The sequence below is a fragment of the Scyliorhinus torazame genome, chromosome 16, assembly GCF_047496885.1.
Source record: "Scyliorhinus torazame isolate Kashiwa2021f chromosome 16, sScyTor2.1, whole genome shotgun sequence".
Classification (NCBI taxonomy): domain Eukaryota; kingdom Metazoa; phylum Chordata; class Chondrichthyes; order Carcharhiniformes; family Scyliorhinidae; genus Scyliorhinus; species Scyliorhinus torazame.
Window position 1 is genome coordinate 112,016,917 of NC_092722.1, and position 23,204 is coordinate 112,040,120.

The 23,204-nt window shown below is 45.5% G+C and overlaps 1 protein-coding gene across 1 annotated transcript in view; it reads left to right on the forward strand.

Moving 5' to 3' along the window:
• ccdc6b (coiled-coil domain containing 6b) overlaps positions 1 to 23,204 on the forward strand; it is an 88,872-nt gene that overhangs the window by 48,865 nt on the left and 16,803 nt on the right. Inside the window, exons 4-6 of the mRNA XM_072478887.1 lie at positions 14,404 to 14,507; positions 15,411 to 15,571; positions 18,150 to 18,306. Coding sequence (XP_072334988.1) covers positions 14,404 to 14,507; positions 15,411 to 15,571; positions 18,150 to 18,306 — 422 coding nt within the window. The remainder of the gene's footprint in view (positions 1 to 14,403; positions 14,508 to 15,410; positions 15,572 to 18,149; positions 18,307 to 23,204) is intronic.

The window sequence follows — 23,204 nt, forward strand, 5'->3', positions numbered from 1 at the left end:
TCCCCATGTTTCCGTGGCCCCGTGTTTGCGTGGGTTTCGCCCCCGCAACCCAAAGATTTGCAGGCTAGGCGGATTGGCCACGCTAAATTGCCCCTTAATTGGAAAAAATGAATTGGGTACACAATTTATATATTTTTAAAAACAGGATGCTCAAAAGATCAGAATTAGAGGAGCACAGATATCTCGGCAGGTTCTAGAGCGCATTTGAAGAGTTTGCAGGTGGACGTGTCAATGCTAAGGAGACACACCTGAGGGTGTGGGTCAGACTAGGCTGAGGAAGGGGAGGGTCGGACAGATATTTCATTTGGGGCTGGACTCTCAAACTAGGGGGGTAGCGATCTTGATCAATAAGCGGGTGGCATTCAAAGTAGTGAGCATAGTGGCGGATTCGGGGGGGGGTAGGTATGTTATGGTGAGCGGGTAGCTGGAGGGGGTGTCGGTGGTATTAGTGATTATTTATGCACCAAACTGGGACGGGTGGGGGGGGGGGGTGGACTTTAATACGGTTATAGATCCGAGGCTGGATCGGTCGTGTTCGAGGACAGGGAGGAGTTAAAGGAATTTATGGAACAGAAGGGAGGGGTAGATCCGTGGAGGTTCGGATGACCAAGGGCGAAGGAATTTTCTTTTTTCTCCCATGTACACAAAGTGTACTCCCGGATTGATTTTTTCATTTTGGATAGGGCCTTGCTGGCGGAGGTGGTGGATGCAGAGTATTCGGCGATTGTTGTGTCGGACCATGCCCCACACTGGGTGGATTTACGGGTGAGCAAGGAGGGGGGCCAGCGCCCGCAATGGAGATTGGATGTAGGACTGCTAGAGGATGAGGAGGTGTGCGGGCATGGTATATGAGTATGGGGAGAAGGCCAGTAGGATGCTAGCACACCAGCTCAGGAAAATGGAGGCAGCCAGGGAGATAGGAAGAGTGAAGGATAGAGGGGGGAATACAGTCTTGGACCCATCGGGGGTGAATAGGATGTTCAAGGAATTTTACAGGATCTGGAGGAGGAGTTCAAGTTGCCGGGTGGGAATGGGTTTCGCTATCTGCAGGTGACGGACTTTGTGCAAAGGTAGGTTTCGACCTTTCCGCTTCTACCTTCAAAAATGGGAGTGGAGAAAGGGAAAGTCTCGGAAATTTATATCGAGCTCATGGAGTAGGAGGGAACACAGTTAGGGGCAGTAAAGCGCAAGTGGGAAGATGAGCTAGAGGCAGGTCTGTGGGAGGATTGAGTCAACACGTCCTCATCATGTGCCGGGCTCAGCATGACACAATTCAAGGTGGGTCACTGGGCACACATGATGGAGGCCCGGATGAGCAGGTTTGTTGGGGTATAGGACAGGTGTGTGAGATGTGCAGGAAGACCCGCAAATCATGTCCACATGTTTTGGGAATGTCCAAAGCTTAGGGGATTCTGGCAGGGATTTGCTGATGTCAAAGAACAAAGAAATGTACAGCACAGGAACAGGCCCTTCGGCCCTCCAAGCCCGTGCCGACCATGCTGCCCGACTAAACTACAATCTTCTACACTTCCTGGGTCCGTATCCTTCTATTCCCATCCTATTCATATATTTGTCAAGATGCCCCTTAAATGTCCCTATCGTCCCTGCTTCCACTACCTCCTCCGGTAGCGAGTTCCAGGCACCCACTACCCTCTGCGTAAAAAACTTGCCTTGTACATCTACTCTAAACCTTGCCCCTCTCACCTTAAACCTATGCCCCCTAGTAATTGACCCCTCTACCCTGAGGAAAAGCCTCTGACTATCCACTCTGTCTATGCCCCTCATAATTTTGTAGACCTCTATCAGGTCGCCCCTCAACCTCCTTCGTTCCAGTGAGAACAAACCGAGTTTATTCAATCGCTCCTCATAGCTAATGCCCTCCATACCAGGCAACATTCTGGTAAATCTCTTCTGCACCCGCTCTAAAGCCCCCACATCCTTCTGGTAGTGTGGCGACCAGAATTGAACACTATACTCCAAGTGTGGCCTAACTAAGGTTCTATACAGCTGCAACATGACTTGCCAATTCTTATACTCAATGCCCCGGCCAATGAAGGCAACCATGCCGTATGCCTTCTTGACTACCTTCTCCACCTGTGTTGCCCCTTTCAATGACCTGTGGACCTGTACTCCTAGATCTCTTTGACTTTCAATACTCTGGAGGGTTCTACCATTCACTGTATATTCCCTACCTGCATTAGACCTTCCAAAATGCATTACCTCACATTTGTCCGGATTAAACTCCATCTGCCATCTCTCCGCCCAAGTCTCCAGACAATCTAAATCCTGCTGTATCCTCCGACAGTCCTCATTGCTATCCGCAATTCCACCAACCTTTGTGTCGTCTGCAAACTTACTAATCAGACCAGTTACATTTTCCTCCAAATCATTTATATATACTACAAAGAGCAAAGGTCCCAGCACTGATCCCTGTGGAACACCACTGGTCACAGCCCTCCAATTAGAAAAGCATCCCTCCATTGCTAATCTCTGCCTTCTATGGCCTAGCCAGTTCTGTATCCACCTTGCCAGCTCACCCCTGATCCCGTGTGACTTCACCTTTTGTACTAGTCTACCATGAGGGACCTTGTCAAAGGCCTTACTGAAGTCCATATAGACAACATCTACTGCCCTACCTGCATCAATCATCTTAGTGACCTCCTCGAAAAACTCTATCAAGTTAGTGAGACACGACCTCCCCTTCACAAAACCGTGCTGCCTCTCACTAATACGTCCATTTGCTTCCAAATGGGAGTAGATCCTGTCTCGAAGAATTCTCTCCAGTAATTTCCCTACCACTGAAGTAAGGCTCACTGGCCTGTAGTTCCCGGGATTATCCTTGCTACCCTTCTTAAACAGAGGAACAACATTGGCTATTCTCCAGTCCTCCGGGTCATCCCCTGAAGACAGCGAGGATCCAAAGATTTCTGTCAAGGCCTCAGCAATTTCCTCTCCAGCCTCCTTCAGTATTTTGGGGTAGATCCCATCAGGCCCTGGGGACTTATCTACCTTAATATTTTTTAAGACACCCAACACCTCGTCTTTTTGGATCACAATGTGACCCAGGCTATCTACACCCCCTTCTCCAGACTCAACATCTACCAATTCCTTCTCTTTGGTGAATACTGATGCAAAGTATTCATTTAGTACCTCGCCCATTTCCTCTGGCTCCACACATAGATTCCCTTGCCTATCCTTCAGTGGGCCAACCCTTTCTCTGGCTACCCTCTTGCTTTTTATGTACGTGTAAAAAACCTTGGGATTTTCCTTAACCCTATTTGCCAATGACTTTGTGACCCCTTCTAGCCCTCCTGACTCCTTGCTTAAGTTCCTTCCTACTTTCCTTATATTCCACGCAGGCTTCGTCTGTTCCCAGCCTTTTAGCCCTGACAAATTCCTCCTTTTTCTTTTTGACGAGGCCTACAATATCACTCGTCATCCAAGGTTCCCGAAAATTGCCGTATTTATCTTTCTTCCTCACAGGAACATGCCGGTCCTGTATTCCTTTCAACTGCCACTTGAAAGCCTCCCACATGTCAGATGTTGATTTGCCCTCAAACATCCGCCCCCAATCTATGTTCTTCAGTTCCCGCCTAATATTGTTATAATTAGCCTTCCCCCAATTTAGCACATTCATCCTCTGACCACTCTTATCCTTGTCCACCAGTACTTTAAAACTTACTGAATTGTGGTCACTGTTACCGAAATGCTCCCCTACTGAAACATCTACCACCTGGCCGGGCTCATTCCCCAATACCAGGTCCAGTACCGCCCCTTCCCTAGTTGGACTGTCTACATATTGTTTTAAGAAGCCCTCCTGGATGCTCCTTACAAACTCCGCCCCGTCTAAGCCCCTGGCACTAAGTGAGTCCCAGTCAATATTGGGGAAGTTGAAGTCTCCCATCACCACAACCCTGTTGTTTTTACTCTTTTCCAAAATCTGTCTACCTATCTGCTCCTCTATCTCCCGCTGGCTGTTGGGAGGCCTGTAGTATACCCCCAACATTGTGACTGCACCCTTCTTATTCCTGATCTCTACCCATATAGCCTCACTGCCCTCTGAGGTGTCCTCTCGCAGTACAGCTGTGATATTCTCCTGAACAAGTAGCGCAACTCCGCCTCCCCTTTTACATCCCCCTCTATCCCGCCTGAAACATCTAAATCCTGGAACGTTTAGCTGCCAATCCTGCCCTTCCCTCAACCTGGTCTCTGTAATGGCAACAACAGCATAGTTCCAAGTACTAATCCAAGCTCTAAGTTCATCTGCCTTACCCGTAATGCTCCTTGCATTAAAACATATGCACTTCAGGCCACCAGACCCGCTGTGTTCAGCAACTTCTCCCTGTCTGCTCTGCCTCAGAGCCACACTGTCCCTATTCCCTAGTTCTCCCTCAATGCTCTCACCTTCTGACCTATTGCTCCCGTGCCCACCCCCCTGCCATACTAGTTTAAACCCTCCCGTGTGACACTAGCAAACCTCGCGGCCAGGATATTTATGCCTCTCCGGTTTAGATGCAACCCGTCCTTCTTATACAGGTCACACCTGCCCCGGAAGAGCTCCCAGTGGTCCAGATAATGGAAACCCTCCCTCCTACACCAGCTGTTTAGCCACGTGTTTAGCTGCTCTATCTTCCTATTTCTAGCCTCACTGGCACGTGGCACAGGGAGTAATCCCGAGATTACAACCCTCGAGGTCCTGTCTTTTAACTTTCTGCCTAGCTCCCTGAACTCCTGCTGCAGGACCTCATGCCCCTTCCTGCCTATGTCGTTAGTACCAATATGTACAACGACCTCTGCCTGTTTGCCCTCCCCCTTCAGGATGCCCTCTACCCGTTCGGAGACATCCTGGACCCTGGCACCAGGGAGGCAACATACCATCCTGGAGGCTCTTTCACGTCCACAGAAGCGCCTATCTGTGCCCCTGACTATAGACTCCCCTATTACTATTACTCTTCTGCGCTTTGACCCTCCCTTCTGAACATCAGAGCCAGCCGTGGTGCCACTGCTCTGGCTGCTGCTGTTTTCCCCTGATAGGCTATCCCCCCGACAGTATCCAAAGGGGTATATCTGTTCGAGAGGGGGACAACCACAGGGGATTCCTGCACTGACTGCCTGCCCTTTCTGGTGGTCACCCATTTCTCTGCCTGCACCTTGGGTGTGACCATATTTACATAACTACGATCTATGACGCTTTCCGCCACCTACATGCTCCTAAGTGCATCCAATTGCTGCTCCAACCGAACCATGCGGTCTGTGAGGAGCTCCAGTTGGGTGCACTTTCTGCAGATGAAGCAATCCGGGATGCTGGAAGCCTCCCGGACCTGCCACATCTCACAGTCAGAGCACAGCACCCCTCTAACTGACATTGCGTCAATTAATTAAAATTAAAATTTGTCTTTTTTTAAAATATTTTTTTTTAAATTTCTAAGTTACTGTCAACTATCTGTTTCCTAGCACTAGATTTCTAATAGAAATGCGATAGCTATCTATAGTATTCTCCGATCTCTGGCTTAGATATCCCTCTAAATTATAATTAAGTTATTATGTTTTATTAGTTACCAAATACTAGCCACAGCTTTTCTGTGATGTCACTTCAGTGTCCCCCCGACACACACAATTTGAAAAAAGGTATAAAAGTAAAAATAAGTAAAAATCACTTACTTACCTTCTTACCTTCTGAGTGTCTTAGATGTTCTCAGGTTCTCTCGCTGACAGAGACTGCTCCTCCACCTCTGAACCTTGACCTGCACAATGCTAATAATATAATATGGCACTTACCTCACACCAATGGGTCTTATTATTAGGTTAGAGGAGGAGGGCGGGTGGGAGACACTACACGTGTAGTGTCTCGGGTTTCCTCTCCACCAGAATTTATTGGTTGGGCGGGGGGACTTCCCAGAGGTCCGCGGGTCGAACTTCCGGTTCCCGCCTTATATAAAAACAAATAAAACAGAAAAGAACAGACACGGGACCAGGTAAGGGTTTTTAAATTCACTACTCACCTCCCAGAAGGCCCCTGCGCACCTCTGCCGCCGAAATCCAAAGGGCTGCTCCTGTAAAGGTAAGAGTTTTTAAATTCACTACTCACCTCCCAGAAGGCCCCTGCGCACCGCTGCCGCCGAAATCCAAAGGGCTGCTCCTGTAAAGGTAAGAGTTTTTAAATTCACTACTCACCTCCCAGAAGGCCCCTGCGCACCGCTGCCGCCGAAATCCAAAGGGCTGCTCCTGTAAAGGTAAGTGGTTTTAAAGTCGCTACTCACCTCCCAGAAGGCCCCTGCGCACCGCTGCCGCCGAAATCCAAAGGGCTGCTCCTGTAAAGGTAAGTGGTTTTAAAGTCGCTACTCACCTCCCAGAAGGCCCCTGCGCACCGCTGCCGCCGAAATCCAAAGGGCTGCTCCTGTAAAGGTAAGAGTTTTTAAATTCACTCCTCACCTCCCAGAAGGCCCCTGCGCACCGCTGCCGCCGAAATCCAAAGGGCTGCTCCTGTAAAGGTAAGAGTTTTTAAATTCACTACTCACCTCCCAGAAGGCCCCTGCGCACCGCTGCCGCCGAAATCCAAAGGGCTGCTCCTGTAAAGGTTAGTGGTTTTAAAGTCGCTACTCACCTCCCAGAAGGCCCCTGCGCACCGCTGCCGCCGAAATCCAAAGGGGATGTCATGTCATGTCCATGGTGCTGAAAACAAGAGTGGCGCCGAGTTCAGAGGTGGTGATCTTTGGAGTGTCGGAATGTCCAGGAGGCGTGAGAGGCTGCAGTTTAGGCCTTTGCCTCCTTGGTAGCCCGGAGACGGATCCTATTAGCGTGGAGGGACTCGGAGCCCCCGAAATCGGGGGTGTGGGTTAGCGACATGGCAAGGTTTCTCAGGCTTGAGAAAATTAAGTTTGCCATGAGAGGATCAGTGTTGGGGTTCGTCTGAAGGTGGCAGCCGTTTATCGACTACTTCGGGGACAGTTAAACTGTTAGTAGATACAATAAGTGGGGGGGGGTTAGGGAATAAGGGGGGGCAGGGGAAGTTAGTTTAGTTTATTTCAATTTAGGCGGGATCAGTGAGAGGAGATGGAGGGTCTTGGGGATTGTGTGTATAAGCTATGTTGGTAGGGTATGGTTGTTGGCTGGGGTGGTGTATTTGCATCTTTTGTTATAAAACCATAAACGCCTTGATAAAATGTTTGCTTAAAAAAAAGGGCGATGAATAGAAATAAGTGAACTTAAACTTAGTGGACTTGCAGTCAGAAGCTCACCTCGAGGTCAGAAATGGAACCAAGGTTGTGAATAGAACATAGAACATTACAGCGCAGTACAGACCCTTCGGCCCTCGATGTTGCGCCGACCTGTGAAACCACTCTAAAGCCCATCTACACTATTCCCTTTTCATCCATATGTCTATCCAATGACCATTTGAATGCCCTTAGAGTTGGCGAGTCCACTACTGTTGCAGGCAGGGCATTCCACGCCCTTACTACTCTGAGTAAAGAACCTACCTCTGACATCTGTCCTATATCTATCTCCCCTCAATTTAAAGCTATGTGCCCTTGTGCTAAACATCACCATCCGAGGAAAAAGGCTCTCACTGTCCACCCTGTCCAATCCTCTGATCATCTTGTATGCCTCAATTAAGTCACCTCTTAACCTTCTCTCTAACGAAAACAAGTCCCTCAGCCTTTCCTCATAAGATCTTCCCTCCATACCAGGCAACATTCTAGTAAATCTCCTCTGCACCCTTTCCAATGCTTCTACATCCTTCCTATAATGCGGCGACCAGAATTGCACGCAATACTCCAAATGCGGCCGCACCAGAGTTTTGTACAGCTGCAACATGACCTCAATCTCCGAACCTCAATCCTTCTACCAATGAAAGCTAACACACCGTACGCCTTCTTAACAACGCTCTCAACCTGGGTGGCAACGTTCAGGGATCTATGTACATGGACACCGGGATCTCTCTGCTCATCCACACTGCCAAGAATCTTACCATTAGCCTAGTACTCTGTCTTCCTGTTATTCCTTCCAAAATGAATCACCTCACACTTTTCTGCATTAAACTCCATTTGCCACCTCTCAGCCCAGCGCTGCAGCTTATCTATGTCCCCCTGTAACTTGTCCACAACTCCACCGACTTTAGTGTCATCTGCAAATTTACTCACCCATCCTTCTACGCCCTCCAGGTCATTTATAAAAATGACAAACAGCAGTGGCCCCAAAACAGATCCTTGTGGTACACCACTAGTAACTGGACTCTAGTCTGAACATTTCCCATCAACCACCACCCTTTGTCTTCTTCCAGCTGGCCAATTTCTGATTCAAACTGCTGAATCACCCTGAATCCCATGGCTCTGTATTTTCTGCAGTAGCCTACCATGGGGAACCTTATCAAACGCTTTACTGAAATCCATATATACCACATCAACTGCTTTGCCCTCATCCACCTGTTTGGTCACCACCTCAAAGAACTCAATAAGGTTTGTGAGGCACGACCTACCCTTCACAAAACAGTGTTGACTATCTCTAATCAAATTATTCCTTTCCAGATGATTATACATCCTATCTCTTATAAACCTTTCCAAGATTTTGCCCACAACAGAAGTACGGCTCACTGGTCTATAGTTACCTGGGTTGTCGCTACTCCCCTTCTTGAACAAGGGGACAACATTTGCTATCCTCCAGTCTTCTGGCACTATTCCTGTAGACAACGATGTCTTAAAGATCAAAGCCAAAGGCTCAGCAATCTCCTCCCTAGCTTCCCAGAGAATCCTAGGATAAATCCCATCCGGCCCAGGGGACTTATCTATTTTCACACTTTCCAGAATTGCTAACACCTCCTCCTTCTGAACCTCAAGCCCTTCTAGTCTAGTAGCCTGAATCTCAGTATTCTCCTCGACAACATTGTCTTTTTCCTGTGTGAATACTGACGAAAAATATTCATTTAGCACCTCTCGTATCTCCTCGGACTCCACGCACAACTTCCCACTACTGTCCTTGACTGGCCCTACTCTTACCCTAGTCATTCATTTATTCCTGACATATCTATAGAAAGCTTTAGGGTTATCCTTGATCCTACCTGCCAAAGACTTCTCATGTCCCCTCCTGGCTCTTCTTAGCTCTCTCTTTAGGTCCTTCCTAGCTAACTTGTAACTCTTGAGCGCCCTAACTGAACCTTCATGTCTCATCTTTACATAAGCCTCCTTCTTCCTCTTGACAAGTGTTTTGACTGCTTTAATAAACCACGGTTCCCTTGCTCGACCATTTCCTCCCTGCCTGACAGGTACATACTTATCAAGGACACGCAGTAGCTGTTCCTTGAACAAGCTCCACATTTCCATTGTGCCCATCCCCTGCAGTTTTTCTCTCCATCCGATGCATCCTAAGTCTTGCCTCATCGCACCATAATGGCCTTTCCCCCAGATATAACACTTGCCCTGCGATATATACCTATCCCTTTCCATCACTAAAGTAAGCGTAATCGAATTGTGGTCACTATCACCAAAGTGCTCACCTACCTCCAAATCTAACACCTGTCCTGGTTCATTACCCAGTACCAAATCCAATATAGCCTCGCCTCTCGGCCTATCTACATACTGTGTCAGGAACCCCTCCTGCACACATTGAATAAAACGGACCCATCTAAAGTACTCAAACTATAGCGTTTCCAGTCAATATTTGGAAAGTTAAAGTCCCCCATAACAACTACCCTGTTGCTTTCGCTCCTATCCAGAATCATCTTTGCAATCCTTTCCTCTCCATCTCTCAACTTTTCGGAGGCCTATAGAAAACCCCTAACAGGGTGACCTCCTTTCTTGTTTCTAACCTCAGCCCATACTACCTCAGTAGATGAGTCCTCATCAAATGTCCTTTCTGCCACCGTAATACTGTCCTTGACAAACAATGCCCTCCCCCTCTTTTACCACCTTCCCTGAGCTTACTGAAATATCTAAACCCCGGCACCTGCAACAACCATTCCTGTCCCTGCTCTATCCATGTCTTTGAAATGGCCACAACATCGAAGTCCCACCCACCCATAAAGTTCACCCACCTTATTCCGGATGCTCCTGGCATTGAAGAAGACACACTATAAACCACCTTCCTGCCTGCTGGTACACTCCTGCAACTTTGAAACCTTACTCATGACCTCACTACTCTCAACCTCCTGTATACTGGAGCTACAATTCAGGTTCCCAAGCCCCTGCTGTCTTGGTCAGCCACCAGAAAGTTGCCGAGGAGAGGGATCGAGTCAGTAGCTCGGGAGCAGAGTTAGTAGTGGGAACCGACGGCAGTGTCTTTTGGTCTTCCCAATACTCACTTGGGGAAATTTGTACTCAGGCACACGGGTTGTCAGACAAGTCGCCTCACAATTTGGAATTGGCAGAGAGATCATGAGAGATGATGATGAGGTTGAACTTGGTGTCACCAATGTATGTGTGGAACCTGATGCCACCTCAAACAACTAACTAAGCCGCAACGTAATTCCAGATTAAATCACAACATCCACTGTATCTTAATAACTAAAAGGTTTGAAATAAAGTAGGTTTCTTCTGACTATCCAGTAATGAGTGAATATTTGAGAAGGAGATGGAATCACCACCACTTAGTGTCGAAAGATTCTTGTGGGAGTCGGACAGAGCTCATTTTGCCATTGTTGAACTTGAAACTTTTGACTTATGATGTCAATCATAGCGGATAGGTGCAGTTAGGTATCTTCAACAAACATATGAGAATGCTGATCCAAGATTATGAATATAGGGATTAAGATTCATCTTGTCACAAAATGTCAATATGACATTGGCTAGCCGATATTTGGCCTGCCTGACATTCAGTTCACTTGGTGGACACAATCCAGTTTGCTCTATTGCTCAAGGCAGCTGGTCAGCATAGTCATTCACGGGCAGTAATTAGATGAGGAACACAAAGGACCAAAGGCAAAGCTGAGGGAAAAGCTGAAGGTGACTGGACACAAATTGGAATAGAACAAAATATACTGAGTAATCTGAGATGGACAGAATTTGGGACCAGTGTATTGAAGAGAAAAGGACATGCAGGAAGATGAATTGGTCAATTGTGTTGAAAGCTCTGAGCAAGTTAATGACGATGTCCAAAACAAGCAGTTTGTCCTTGCACATGGTTTTAATTTGGGGTGCTTCTATTACAAATGAAGCGGGAAGGAGTATTCGCTGAATTCAAACTCCATTGCTCCCAACTATCCCGCCAAAAACCGCCATCTGCTAAATCCTTGAAATCACACCTGACTGATGGAGTGCACACATGATTTCGAATGACCTGTCTGATTTCCACGTGTAACGCAAATATCTTGCAACGTTGTGAGGCCTTAAGACCAATCCAGACATGCACATTATTAAACCTGACAAAGGGGCGCAATTGTCATCATTAACTAGTGTGACTATATCAACGTAATGCACCCATTCTTAATGGTGGGCCCAAATCCCTATCCATTGGATTTGCTGCTCAATACAAGTGAACAGCCTTGCTCAAAAGTAAATTTAAAAAGGTTTGCTGGACTTGCGTAAGAGCAGTATGCTGTTGTGTGATAATTATGGTGGAATCTGTCCTCAACGATAGCTGCGTCTGGGTATGTAAGGGCAGCCTAAGATGCACAAAAGTGATGTCCCTTTAAGCTCTATCTTATCTATGACCAGTTTGGCACAATGTGAATTGACCAAATATTTGAGCAAATTGTTACAATCTGTTTTGAGCAGGTTTTCCACATACATGGTGAAACATGAAATGAAATGAAAATCGCTTATTGTCACAAGTAGGCTTCAAATGAAGTTACTGTGAAAAGCCTCTAGTCGCCACATTCCGGCGCCTGTTTGGGGAGGCTGGTACGGGAATTGAACCGTGCTGCTGGCCTGCCTTGGTCGGCTTTAAAAGCAAGCTATTTAGCCCTGTGCTAAACCAGCCCCGCCTTCACTTTTGCGAAGACCCTACATAACTTGCAAATCACTAGCAATGCTGTACGTATGTGCTCATTTGACACCTTTTCACCAATGTTCCACTTAAGTAAACCATAGATGTTTGCACTGCAACATCATATGGCGACCTAGGCTCGCCACCATTGTGTGAATCAGTATTTATTGAGCTTGTGAACTCAGCAACTTGTGCATTTGAGTTCAGTTTTAACAACACCAAAAATGACCAAATAGATGGTGTGGCCATGGAATCCTCTCTAGACCTAGCCCTTGCAAACATCTTTGTTGAGTTCCATGAGAAACATGTCTTCGATAGACTCACGCCTAGTTGTTTCACCACTAGTGGGTATGGTAGCATAGTGGTTAGCATTGTTGCTTCACGACTCCAGGGTCCCAAGTTCGATTCCCAGCTTGGGTCACTGTCTGTGCGGAGTCAGCACGTTCTCCCTGTGTCTGCGTGGGTTTCCTCCGGGTGCTCCGATTTTCTCCCATAGTACAAAAATGTGCAGATTAGGTGGATTGGCCATGCTAAATTGCCCCTAGTGTCCAAAAAGGTTAAGTGGGATAGTGTGGAGGTGTGGGCTTAAGCAGGATGCTCTTTCCAAGGGCGAGTGCAGACTCGATGGGCCAAATGGCCTCCTTCTACACTGTAAATTCTATGATGATGAACAGGATGATGCCATCAAGACACAAAGATGTTCTGCCTATCACACAAATGAGTAATGTATATGAATTTCGGTGCCAGTGTGATGCTAGGTATATAGGCCATGCATCCCAATGACTGCTGGATCAAATCAAACAGTATGTCTGTTCTGCTGTTTGCAGTGGGCAAAGTACAGACTGTACCCAGCCAGCCCATGCTTGCAAAACTCAAAACAGTGTCCAACGTTAGATGTGATTTCACGATTGGACAACATTTGCTCAATATCCTCAGTGTGCTAAGAATTATACTGACAACCAATTTAAAGTTGTCAGTTGGGTGCACAGCATTTGCATAACTGGAAGTTACATATATTAATACATGGTCCTATTCAGACCATGTACACACATTGTGCCTATTTTAGCTGAACGAAATAAGTGACAGCCATTTGCTGGTTTATTACTCAGGGCAATGCCTTGATCAACCAGAGTAGAGCTACCTGGATTAAATTTAAAACAATGCTTGGCAATTAATTGTCAGTCATCAACTGGTGCATTCTCCATGGTGCCTCTCCAAATCCAGAGTCCACTTGTTACCAGTCAGTGCACTCTTCTCTTGCGCTATAAATTTGCTATTTTCCAATTACCTTGGTATTCTTGCAAATTTGTTTTCTCCCCTTACTTGGTATTCTTGTGAATTGTCCTGATGAGTACACTCCAAAAATGCTTATTTTGAGCAACACAGTGCAGGATGGCACACTGATGTTGGGCATAAGCACACAAAATGTCATTGAATTTGGCATAGGCAGTTTTGGGGTTATGGCAGATTGAAACTGGTACGAGCTGACTGGATAACAGAATTTGATGAGGTATTAGATGGTGCTGATACGCTTGAGGAACTTGAGAGGAATTGGGGAGGTTGGAAATGAGGTGGTATTCAAAGAGATTAGAAGGTAGAGTATAGAACCTTTGAGAAGGAATAATAGTTTTGAGAATGGGTGAAATGATGCCTTTGGAAGAAAGAAAAAACATTGTTTGAATGGTAAGGAGCTGGTTGACAAAGGAATCAAGGAGAAGGTTGGTCTACAGGGGAATGGAAGCTGATGAAAGTTGGAATGGGAAATCAACTGAAGTGCTGTAGCTAGAAGTGTAACCAGAGGTGAGCAGTGACTACCAATAGATAATTTAAATCAGTCAACTATTGTGAATTTTGAATTCAATTCAAATAAATTGCATTTATTTATGCAATATGTATACTTACGAGAATGAGCAGATAATAGTGGTGAATGGAAAATTAAGCAGAATTTTGTTTTGCAGTCTTTACCTTGTGAAGCAAATTGTAAACTTTGCACAATTATAATTCTCAGTGGGAAAAATGAGTTCAGCCATAGGACAGTTTATTAAAGTGATTATTTTTTAAAAATTGAATTGCCTTCTCAATCTGCAGTTGACTTGAGTTTAAATTCGCGAATCGTTCAATTAAATGTGTAAAAGTTCCAAAATTGTGCATTTTGTTAGGTCAGGTGTGTAATCGTGTTCTTACCTTTTACTAGCTTCTATCATATTCCGTTTTTAAATACGCACCTTCTAGGTAAGAAAATCTTTTTCTGTACACAAAATGGGAGTTTTCCGGGTATAAGATCTGAGTTACAAACGGTGCATTAATATTATAAATACTATCCATCAAAACTCTGCACTGCAGTAATACAGCTCAGAAAGTGGCCTGAGTTAATAGATGTGAACGCCTTCTTTGCAATGCATTGTTAATGTAAGATTTTATCTTTCTGATAGTATGCACTCTACTAAGAGCCAAAGTATTTATTAAAATGCTTCTTTTTTTGGATAGCTGAGACATGAGAAAATTGACCTTGAAAATACCTTGGAACAAGAACAAGAAGCATTAGTGAATCGATTATGGAAACGGATGGACAAACTGGAAGCAGAAAAGCGGTAAGTTCCTTGATGCAAACTGTTAACTTTTGGACTGCATGAGCATTCCGTTAAGTAATTAACATGCAGATGTACATTAGGAGCTGGTTTAGCGCAGTGGGCTAAGACAGCTGGCTTGTAATGCAGAACAAGACCAGCAGCGCGGGTTCAATTTCCGTTCCAGCCTCCCCAAACAGGCGCCGGAATGTGGCGACTAGGGGCTTTTCACAGTAACTTCATTGAAGCCTACTTGTGACAATAATCGATTATTATTATTATTATTATTATTATTATAAACAACCCCCCTCCATTTTATGTTCCTGCCTCCACAGAGTGAATTTTGTAAACCATTGTCCTCCATTTTGAGGGGCAAAGAATGAAGAAAGGTTGATTACCTTATGGGGTTGTCTTTCTTGCAATATTGTATGCAATTTAGCCTAATCCTTGTGAAGGGGTACTTGGGGAAAATGAAGGTCAAGTTAGTGCTGGTTATTTGCCAGAATTTCAGATTAAAGCAAAACTATCAAATCAGTGTAGATTGTGGGAGTTTTCTGCGGGGCTGAGGGCACTCGAGAGCACTTTTCTGGGGGCACTGCTTGACTGGACATAACATTTTCACATGCACCAAATGGTGACTCCAGTGCTTTATGTGCTAGGTGTGTGGAGAACATGATTCCTTGTGCCCATCCTACAGGACAGGCAATTCTTCTTTGAATTTAACAATATTTTGTTGAGTGTTGTAGTAATGGGTCTGATTATCAATTATAAGCATTTAAAATATTACCACGTTTTCTTGTCCATGAAAATGGGACTGTTACTGATTGGCCTTTTTTCTGTACAAGCCATTAATTAAGGTTTGGTTACTCTATTTTCAAATCAAAATCTACCTTTTGTGGCTTATTTTCTAAGTATTTGTTTATTTAGTATTTTACAGGAGAAACTAGATCAGCCTGTGTCAGCACCTCCATCTCCCAGGGATATTTCCATGGAAATAGATTCACCAGAAAACATGATGCGACATATCCGATTTTTGAAAAATGAGGTGGAGAGGCTAAAAAAGCAACTTCGAGCTGCCCAGTTACAGCGTAAGTTCTCGCATAAATTTGAAATGTCATGCTGGTGGGAATAATTTTTCCAACTAACTGTTTCCATTGTTGTCAAGTGATACTTTAAAATCAATTAACAATGGTGTGCTTTAGTTTTTAAAAATCGTCTCACTGCTACAAAGGAAAGTACATTTTCAGGACTAGCTAATACACAGGATTAGATAGTGCCCTTCGTGGACTGGATTCAAAATCGTTTCATCTCAACAGGGTTAAAGCCTTCAGCTGATTGCTCCGGTGTGATATGGACCTTTTAGTATAACCCTGCCATTAATTTAGCAGTCTCCCTCACAATGGTGCAGGAGCAGAGTTCTTCATTTGGGGCTGTGACCAAATTGAAGGAACTTTTTACACTAATGAGATACCATGTTAGTGCTTGGATGGTAACTAAGGTGACTGAAACAGCACGTCCCATTTCTTTCTTTGAAGATTCATATTGAATCTTTTTGAATTTGGTGCAGATTTATCATGTTTCCTCTGTGAGCTGAATTAACAATGAATCAATCCTATTGATGAATTCTGAGCTATGAAGATCAAGTTAGATTATAGTAAATCTGGTAAATATATTGAATATAATACTGACAAAGATGTAGGGAGCGGAGCCGGAATAGAAGTATCCAGTTGTGGAGTTCGCACTATCCGAGGCACAATGGGCAGGATGGCTGCCTTCTGTGCTCTTAAAAAGCATTTTTATTATTTGCATTAACCAGTAATCTATTCCTAAAAGATCACATATCTTGATAGCTGATTCAATTGTAGTTCATAAGAACACCTGAGAATCTTGCCGCACTCCTCCTCTTTCGAAAGACTTTCTGCCTCACTAAAACAACACAAACGAGTGCTACATCAAACTTTTGTGCAGTAAAGTGGCATGTGCATTGCAGAAGCTCAAGTTCCTCTGCACAGTGTTTGGGTCTTTCTCAGGGTACAAATTAAATCTAGACAAATATTTTGTGGTGTCTCGGCCAGGGTGGGGGCAGGGGCTCACTTTAGATAACTGGGGGTGCAGGTTGCTCGAGATTTGGGAGGGCTCCGTAGGTACAACATATCTAGTTTGGTGGGAGGGTGAAAGCTGATCTGGGAAGGTGGGATGGTCTCCCTCAGTCACTGGCGGGTTTGGTACAGGCGGTTGAAATGAATGTGCTGCCGCAATTCCTGTTTATTTTTCAATGCTTGACGATTTTCCTGCCAAAGGCATTTTTTAGAGAGATTGAAGGGATGATTACCTCGTTCATATGGGGAGGGAAGGTGGCCAGAATTAAAAAGGTGCTACTACAGAGAGGAAGGCAGGCAGGGGGTTTGGGTCTTCCGAAACTGATGTGTTATTACTGGGCGGCGAATGTGGAGAAGGTACGGAGCTGGGTCAGAGGGGTTGACTCCCAATGGGTCAGAATGGAGGAGAGTTTGGGTAGGGGGTTGGGATTGAAGGCGCCAGTGACAGTGCTGCTCCCGATGTCACCGGGGAGATACTCAGGGGTCCGGTAATAATAGCTTCATTGAGAATTTGGAGGCAGTTTCGACAGCACTTGGGTTGGGGGTATGGTCAAGGGAAATGCCGATTTGGGGGAGCCATAGGTATGAGCCAGGAAAGTGGGATGAACATTTTTGGAGATGGGAGGAGAAAGGAATTAGGACACTAAAAGATTTGTTTCTTGGGGGTCGTTTTGCGGGATTGAAGGAGCTGGGAGCGAAGTATGGGCTGGAGCAGTGGGAAATGTTTAGATACATGCAGGTTTGAGACTTTGCCAGAAAGGAGATACAGAGCTTTACAGTAGAGCCGCCTTCCACATTCCTGGAGGAGGTGCTGACGATGGGGGGACTGGAGAAGGGGGTAGTATTAGTGGTTTACAGGGCTATTTTGGAGGAGGGGAAGGCGCCGCTAGAAGGGATCAAGGCAAAGTGGGAGGAAGAGTTGGGAGAGGGAATGGAGGAAGGGTTCTGGTGTGAGGTGCTCCGGAGGGTGAAAGCCTCCACCTCGTGTGCGAGGTTGGGGCTGATACAGCTGAAGGTGGTATATAGTGCACACCTTACAAGGGCGAGGGTGAGCCGGCTCTTCGAGGAGGTAGAAGATGTGCGTGAACGTTGCTGGAAGGAGGTCTTTAGGGTAATCTCTAAAGTGGTGCACGTGAAACTGGACCCGGGCTCTCGCGAGGCCATATTCGGGGTGTCGGACCAGGCGGGGTTGGAAACGCACGGAGGCAGATGGTGTAGCCTTCGCCTCGTTGATCGCCCGAAGGCAGATCCTGTTAGGGTGGAGATCAACCTCCCCACCCTGTGCCTTCGCATGGCGGGGGGACCTGCTGGAATTCTTGACGCTTGAAACGTATTTTCATTACGTTTGTGTTGGCATTCTTGAATACTCTTCACCTAGTTTCTGTATTGTGTTCTGGGCCTCAAAATCTCTCACTTTCCTGCACACCTGGAGCAGCATGTTTTCACTTGACACTTTCACTTTCCATCCTAACAAATCCTCTGAATTTTGTGCCTGCCTATTTTGTTTTCGTCAGTTGCAAAATTATGCAACCCTCGGCTGATAGTTCACTTATTTCAACATTTACAGACACAGAGAAGATGGCCCAGTATTTGGAGGAAGAGCGTCACATGAGGGAAGAGAATCTGAGGCTGCAGAGAAAACTACAAAGAGAAATGGAAAGGAGAGAAGCCCTTTGCAGACAGTTGTCAGAAAGCGAGTCTAGCTTAGAAATGGACGATGAACGGTTTGTGTGGTTGAAGTTGCTTCTAATGAGCTTTCCTTTTTACGAAAGTTGAACATGCAGTGGAACAAAAATTGGTCAATTTAAATATTTTTTGTATTACTAAACACATAAGTTACAACACAAAATTAGATAATTTGGATCAATCAGTCTATGCTGACGTTTATCTTCAATGCGATAGTTTTAGTTCCATTTACCGATCCCGTTCCCAAATTCCTCCATAATTGAAAGTTACTTCTTTCTTGTCCGCAGCTCTACTACTGTGATGGTCAAGTTAACCATAAGATTATAAAACGTAGGAGCAGAAATAGGTCACTCAGCCCATCGAGTCTCTCCCATTCAATGAGATCATGGCTGATCTGATATCATTCTCAACTCCAATTTCTCACTTATCCCCATAACCCTTGATTGCCTGACTGATTAAAAATCTGTCCATCTCTGCTTTGAACGTACTTAATGACCCAGCCTCTACTGCCCTCTGCAGTAAAGAATTCCACAGATTCACTACCCTCTGAGAGGAGAAATTCCCCCTCATCTCTGTCTAAAATGGGTACGCCGTACTCTGAGATTATGCCCTCTAGTCCTCGATTCTTCCATAAGAGGAAACACCCTCTCAGCACTTAACCTGTCAAGTCCCTTGAGAATCCTATGTTCCAATATGGCCACCTCTCATTCTTCTAAACTCCAATTAGTACAGGCCAAATCTACTCTACCTTCCCTGGGCTGTTTTCAATACCAGTATATCTTTCCTTAGAAAAGGGGACCAAAATTGTTCACAGTATTCCAGATATGGTCTAACTAGTGCCTTGTATAGTTTTAGCAGGACCTCCCTATTTTTATACTCTATTCCCTTTGAAATAAAGGCAACAAACTATGGTTAAGAAAGCCTACCAATGACTACTTTCTCAGAAGACTAAGGAAATTTGGCATGTCACCTACGACTCTCTCCAAATTCTACAGATGCACCACAGAAAGCATTCTTTCTGGTTGTATCACAGCTTGGTATGGATCCTGCTCTGCCCAAGACCACAGGAAATTACAAAAGGTCGTGAATGTAGCCCAATCCATCACGGAAACCAGCCTCCCATCCATTGACTCTGTCTACAATTCCCACTGCCTCAGAAAAGCAGCCAGCATAATTAAGGACCCCCCGCACCCGGACATACTCCCTTCTTCCGTCAGGAAAACGATACCGAAGTTTGAAGTCACGTACCAATCGACTCAAGAACAGCTTCTTCCCTACTGCCATCAGACTTTTGAATGGACCTACCTCGTATTACGTTGATCTTTTCTCTACACCTTGCTATAATTGTAACATTATATTCTGCAGTCGCTCCTTCGTTCCCTATGTATGGTATGCATTGTTTGTACAGCATGCAAGAAACAATACTTTTCACTGTATACTAATACTTGTGACAATAATGAATCAAATTAAAATATTCTATTTTCCTTTCCTCCTTTAACGGCTGAGCTTACATGCCAGCTTTTTGCAATTTATGCACAAGGAATCACAAATCCCTCTGTACTGCAGATTCCTGAAGTCCTTCTCCATTTAAATAACATTCAGCTCCTTTATTCTAACTACTAAAGTGCATAACTTCACATTTTCCTACATTATATTCCTTCTGCTACGTTTTTGCCCATTTACCTAAGCTGTCTATATCCCTCTATAGACTCTTTGCCTCAACCTCACCACTTGCCTTCCCACCTATTTTTCCAAAAACTGGCAACAGTGCATTCACTTCCCTTATCCAAGTCATTATTATATATTGTGAATAAGTGTGGCCCCAGAACAGATCCCTGTGGCACTCCACTAATTACAGGTTGCCATCCTGAAAATGCGCCCCCCCCCCCCCCCCCCCCCCCCCCCCGTATCCTAACTCTGTCTTCTATCAGCCAGCCAGTCCTCTTTCCATGCCAATATGCTGTTCCCAACATCATGGGCTCTTATTAAGTAGCCTTTTGTGTAGTATCTTATCAAATGTTTTTTGGAAATCCAAGTATCTTGCATCTACTGGTTCCCCTTCATCTATCCTGCTTGTTACCACCACAAAAAATTCTAATAAATTTATCAGGCACGACTTCCCCTTCATGAAACCATGCTGACTCTGCTTGATTATATTATGCATTTCTAAATGCTGTGCTATTGTATCCTTTATAATGGACTCTTAACATTTTTGCAATGACAGAAGTTAAGCCAACTGGCCTATAGTTGCTTGCATTTTGTCTCCCTCCTTTTTTGAGTAACGGTGTTACAATTTACAATGACAGTTTTCCAACCCTCTGGGACATTTCCAGAATTTAAGGATTCTTGGAAGATTACTACCAGTGCAATCACTATCTCTGTAGCTACTTCCTAATATTCTGGAATGCAACCCGTCAGATCAAGGGGACATGTTGACCTTTAGCCTCAGTAGTTTCCCGAGAACTTTTTCTAAGTGATTGTTATTGTATTTATCTCCCCCCCCGATTATTTATTTTTGGAATGTTATTAATGTCTTCCACCATGAAGACTGTTGCAAAGTATACGTTGAACTCCTCTCCCATTTCCTGATTCCCCGTCATTATCCTCAATCTTATTCTCTAAGGGCCTATGTTCACTTTGGCCTCTCTCCTTTTTATATATTTAGAGAAGCTTTTGCTGACAGTTACATTACTTGTTAATTTACCCTCATAGTTTATCTTCTCCCTCTTTATTTTTTTGCTTATCTTTTGATGGTTTTCTGAAACTTTCTCAATCCTCTGGTTTACAATTAATCTCTGCCACATTTTATGTTTTTTCTTTCAGTTTAATACTAACCTTCACTTCCTTGTTAACCATAATTGATATATCCCCTTCCTAGAATCCTTTTCCCTCACTGGGATATATTTTTGTTGGAAGTAATTAACTATTTTCAGAAATGTCTGCCATTGCTGATCGACTGTCTTTCCTGCTAACTCCTTTCCCGTCCACTCCTTCCTGCTCTCATTCCTTTAGAATTACCCTTATTTAGGTGTACCATTGTTTTAAAAAATATATATATTTTATTAAAGTTTTCAAACACAATTTTTCCACCTTACAAATCAACATAAAGGATAACACAATAACTAATAGGTAACATTATTTAAATAAAATAGTGAACTAACAAAAAGTAACAAAAAATAGTGCTCCCCTCCCCCCCCCCGGCTGCTGCTGACGATCTATTTTCCCTTAACGTTCCGCGAGATAGTCAAGGAACGGTTGCCACCGCCTGGAGAACCTCTGAACCGATCCTCTCAACGCAAACTTCATCCGTTCCAGTTTTATGAACCCTGCCATATCGTTTATCCAGGCCTCCACGCCGGGGGGGGTTTCGCTTCCTTCCACATGAGTAAGATCCTTCGCCGGGCTACCAGGGACGCAAAGGCCAGAATATCGGCCTCTTTCGCCTCCTGCACTCCCGGCTCCTCCGCTACCCCAAATATCGCTAACCCCCAGCCTGGCTTGACCCGGACCTTCACCACCTTTGAAATCACTCTTGCCACTCCCCTCCAGTACTCATCCAGTGCCGGACACGACCAAAACATGTGTGTGGTTCGCCGGGCTTCCCAAGCACCTCCCGCACCTGTCCTCCACTCCGAAGAACCTGCTCAGCCTTGCTCCCGTCATGTGTGCTCTGTGTAGTACCTTGAATTGTATCAGGCTAAGCCTGGCACACGAGGAAGAGGAATTTACCCTACTTGGGGCATCAGCCCACAGACCCTCCTCAATCTCCTCCCCCAGCTCTTCTTCCCATTTTCCCTTCAGCTCCTCTACCAGCGCCGCCTCCTCGTCTCTCATCTCCTGATATATTTCGGACACTTTGCCCTCCCCGACCCATACCCCCGAAATCACTCTATCCTGGATCCCCTGTGTCGGCAGCAGCGGAAATTCCCTCACCTGTTGCCTCGTAAACGCCCTCACTTGCATAAAGATATTCCCCGGGGGCAACTAATACTTTTCCTCCAGCGCTCCCAGGCTCGCGAACGTCCCATCAATAAACACATCTCTCAGTCTCCTAATTCCTGCCCGATGCCAGCTCTGGAACCCTCCGTCCACCCTTCCTGGGACAAACCTATAGTTCCTAATCGGGGACCACACCGAGGCACCCGTCACAGCCCTATGTCGCCTCCATTGCCCCCAGATCCTTAAGGTTGCTTACCACTGGGTTCGTGGTATACCTTTTTGGGGAGAGCGGTAGCGGCGCCGTCACCAGCGCCTTTAGGCTCGTTCCTTTACAGGACGCCATCTCTAGCCTCTTCCACGCCGCCCCCTCTCCCTCATTCATCCACTTGCGAGCCATCGCTACATTGGCAGCCAAGTAATAATCGTCCAGATTCGGCAACGCCAGTCCCCCTCTGTCCCTGCTGCGCTGCAGGAACCCCCTCCTTACCTCGGGGTCTTCCCTGCCCACACGAAGCTCATAACACTCCTATCTATTTTCTTAAAAAAGGCCTTCGTGATCAAAATGGGGAGACATTGAAAAGACAAAAAGAAACCTTGGGAGGACCATCATCTTCACCGCCTGCACTCTGCCTGCCAGTGAGAGCGGCAGCATATCCCACCTCTTGAAATCCTCCTCCATCTGCTCCACCAGCCGCGTCAGATTGAGTTTGTGTAAAGTTCCCCAGCTCCTGGCTACCTGAATCCCCAAATATCGGAAGCTCCTTTCCGCTCTCCTTAACGGCATGTCATCTATCCCTCTTCCCTGGTCCCCGTGGTGTACTACGAAAAGCTCACTCTTCCCCATATTAAGCCTATATCCTGAAAAATCTCCAAACTCCCTCAATATCTGCATAACCTCTTGTCATCCCCTCCACAGGATCCGCCACATACAGCAGTAGGTCATCTGCGTAGAGTGACACCCGGTGTTCCTCTCCCCCTCTAACCACCCCCCTCCATT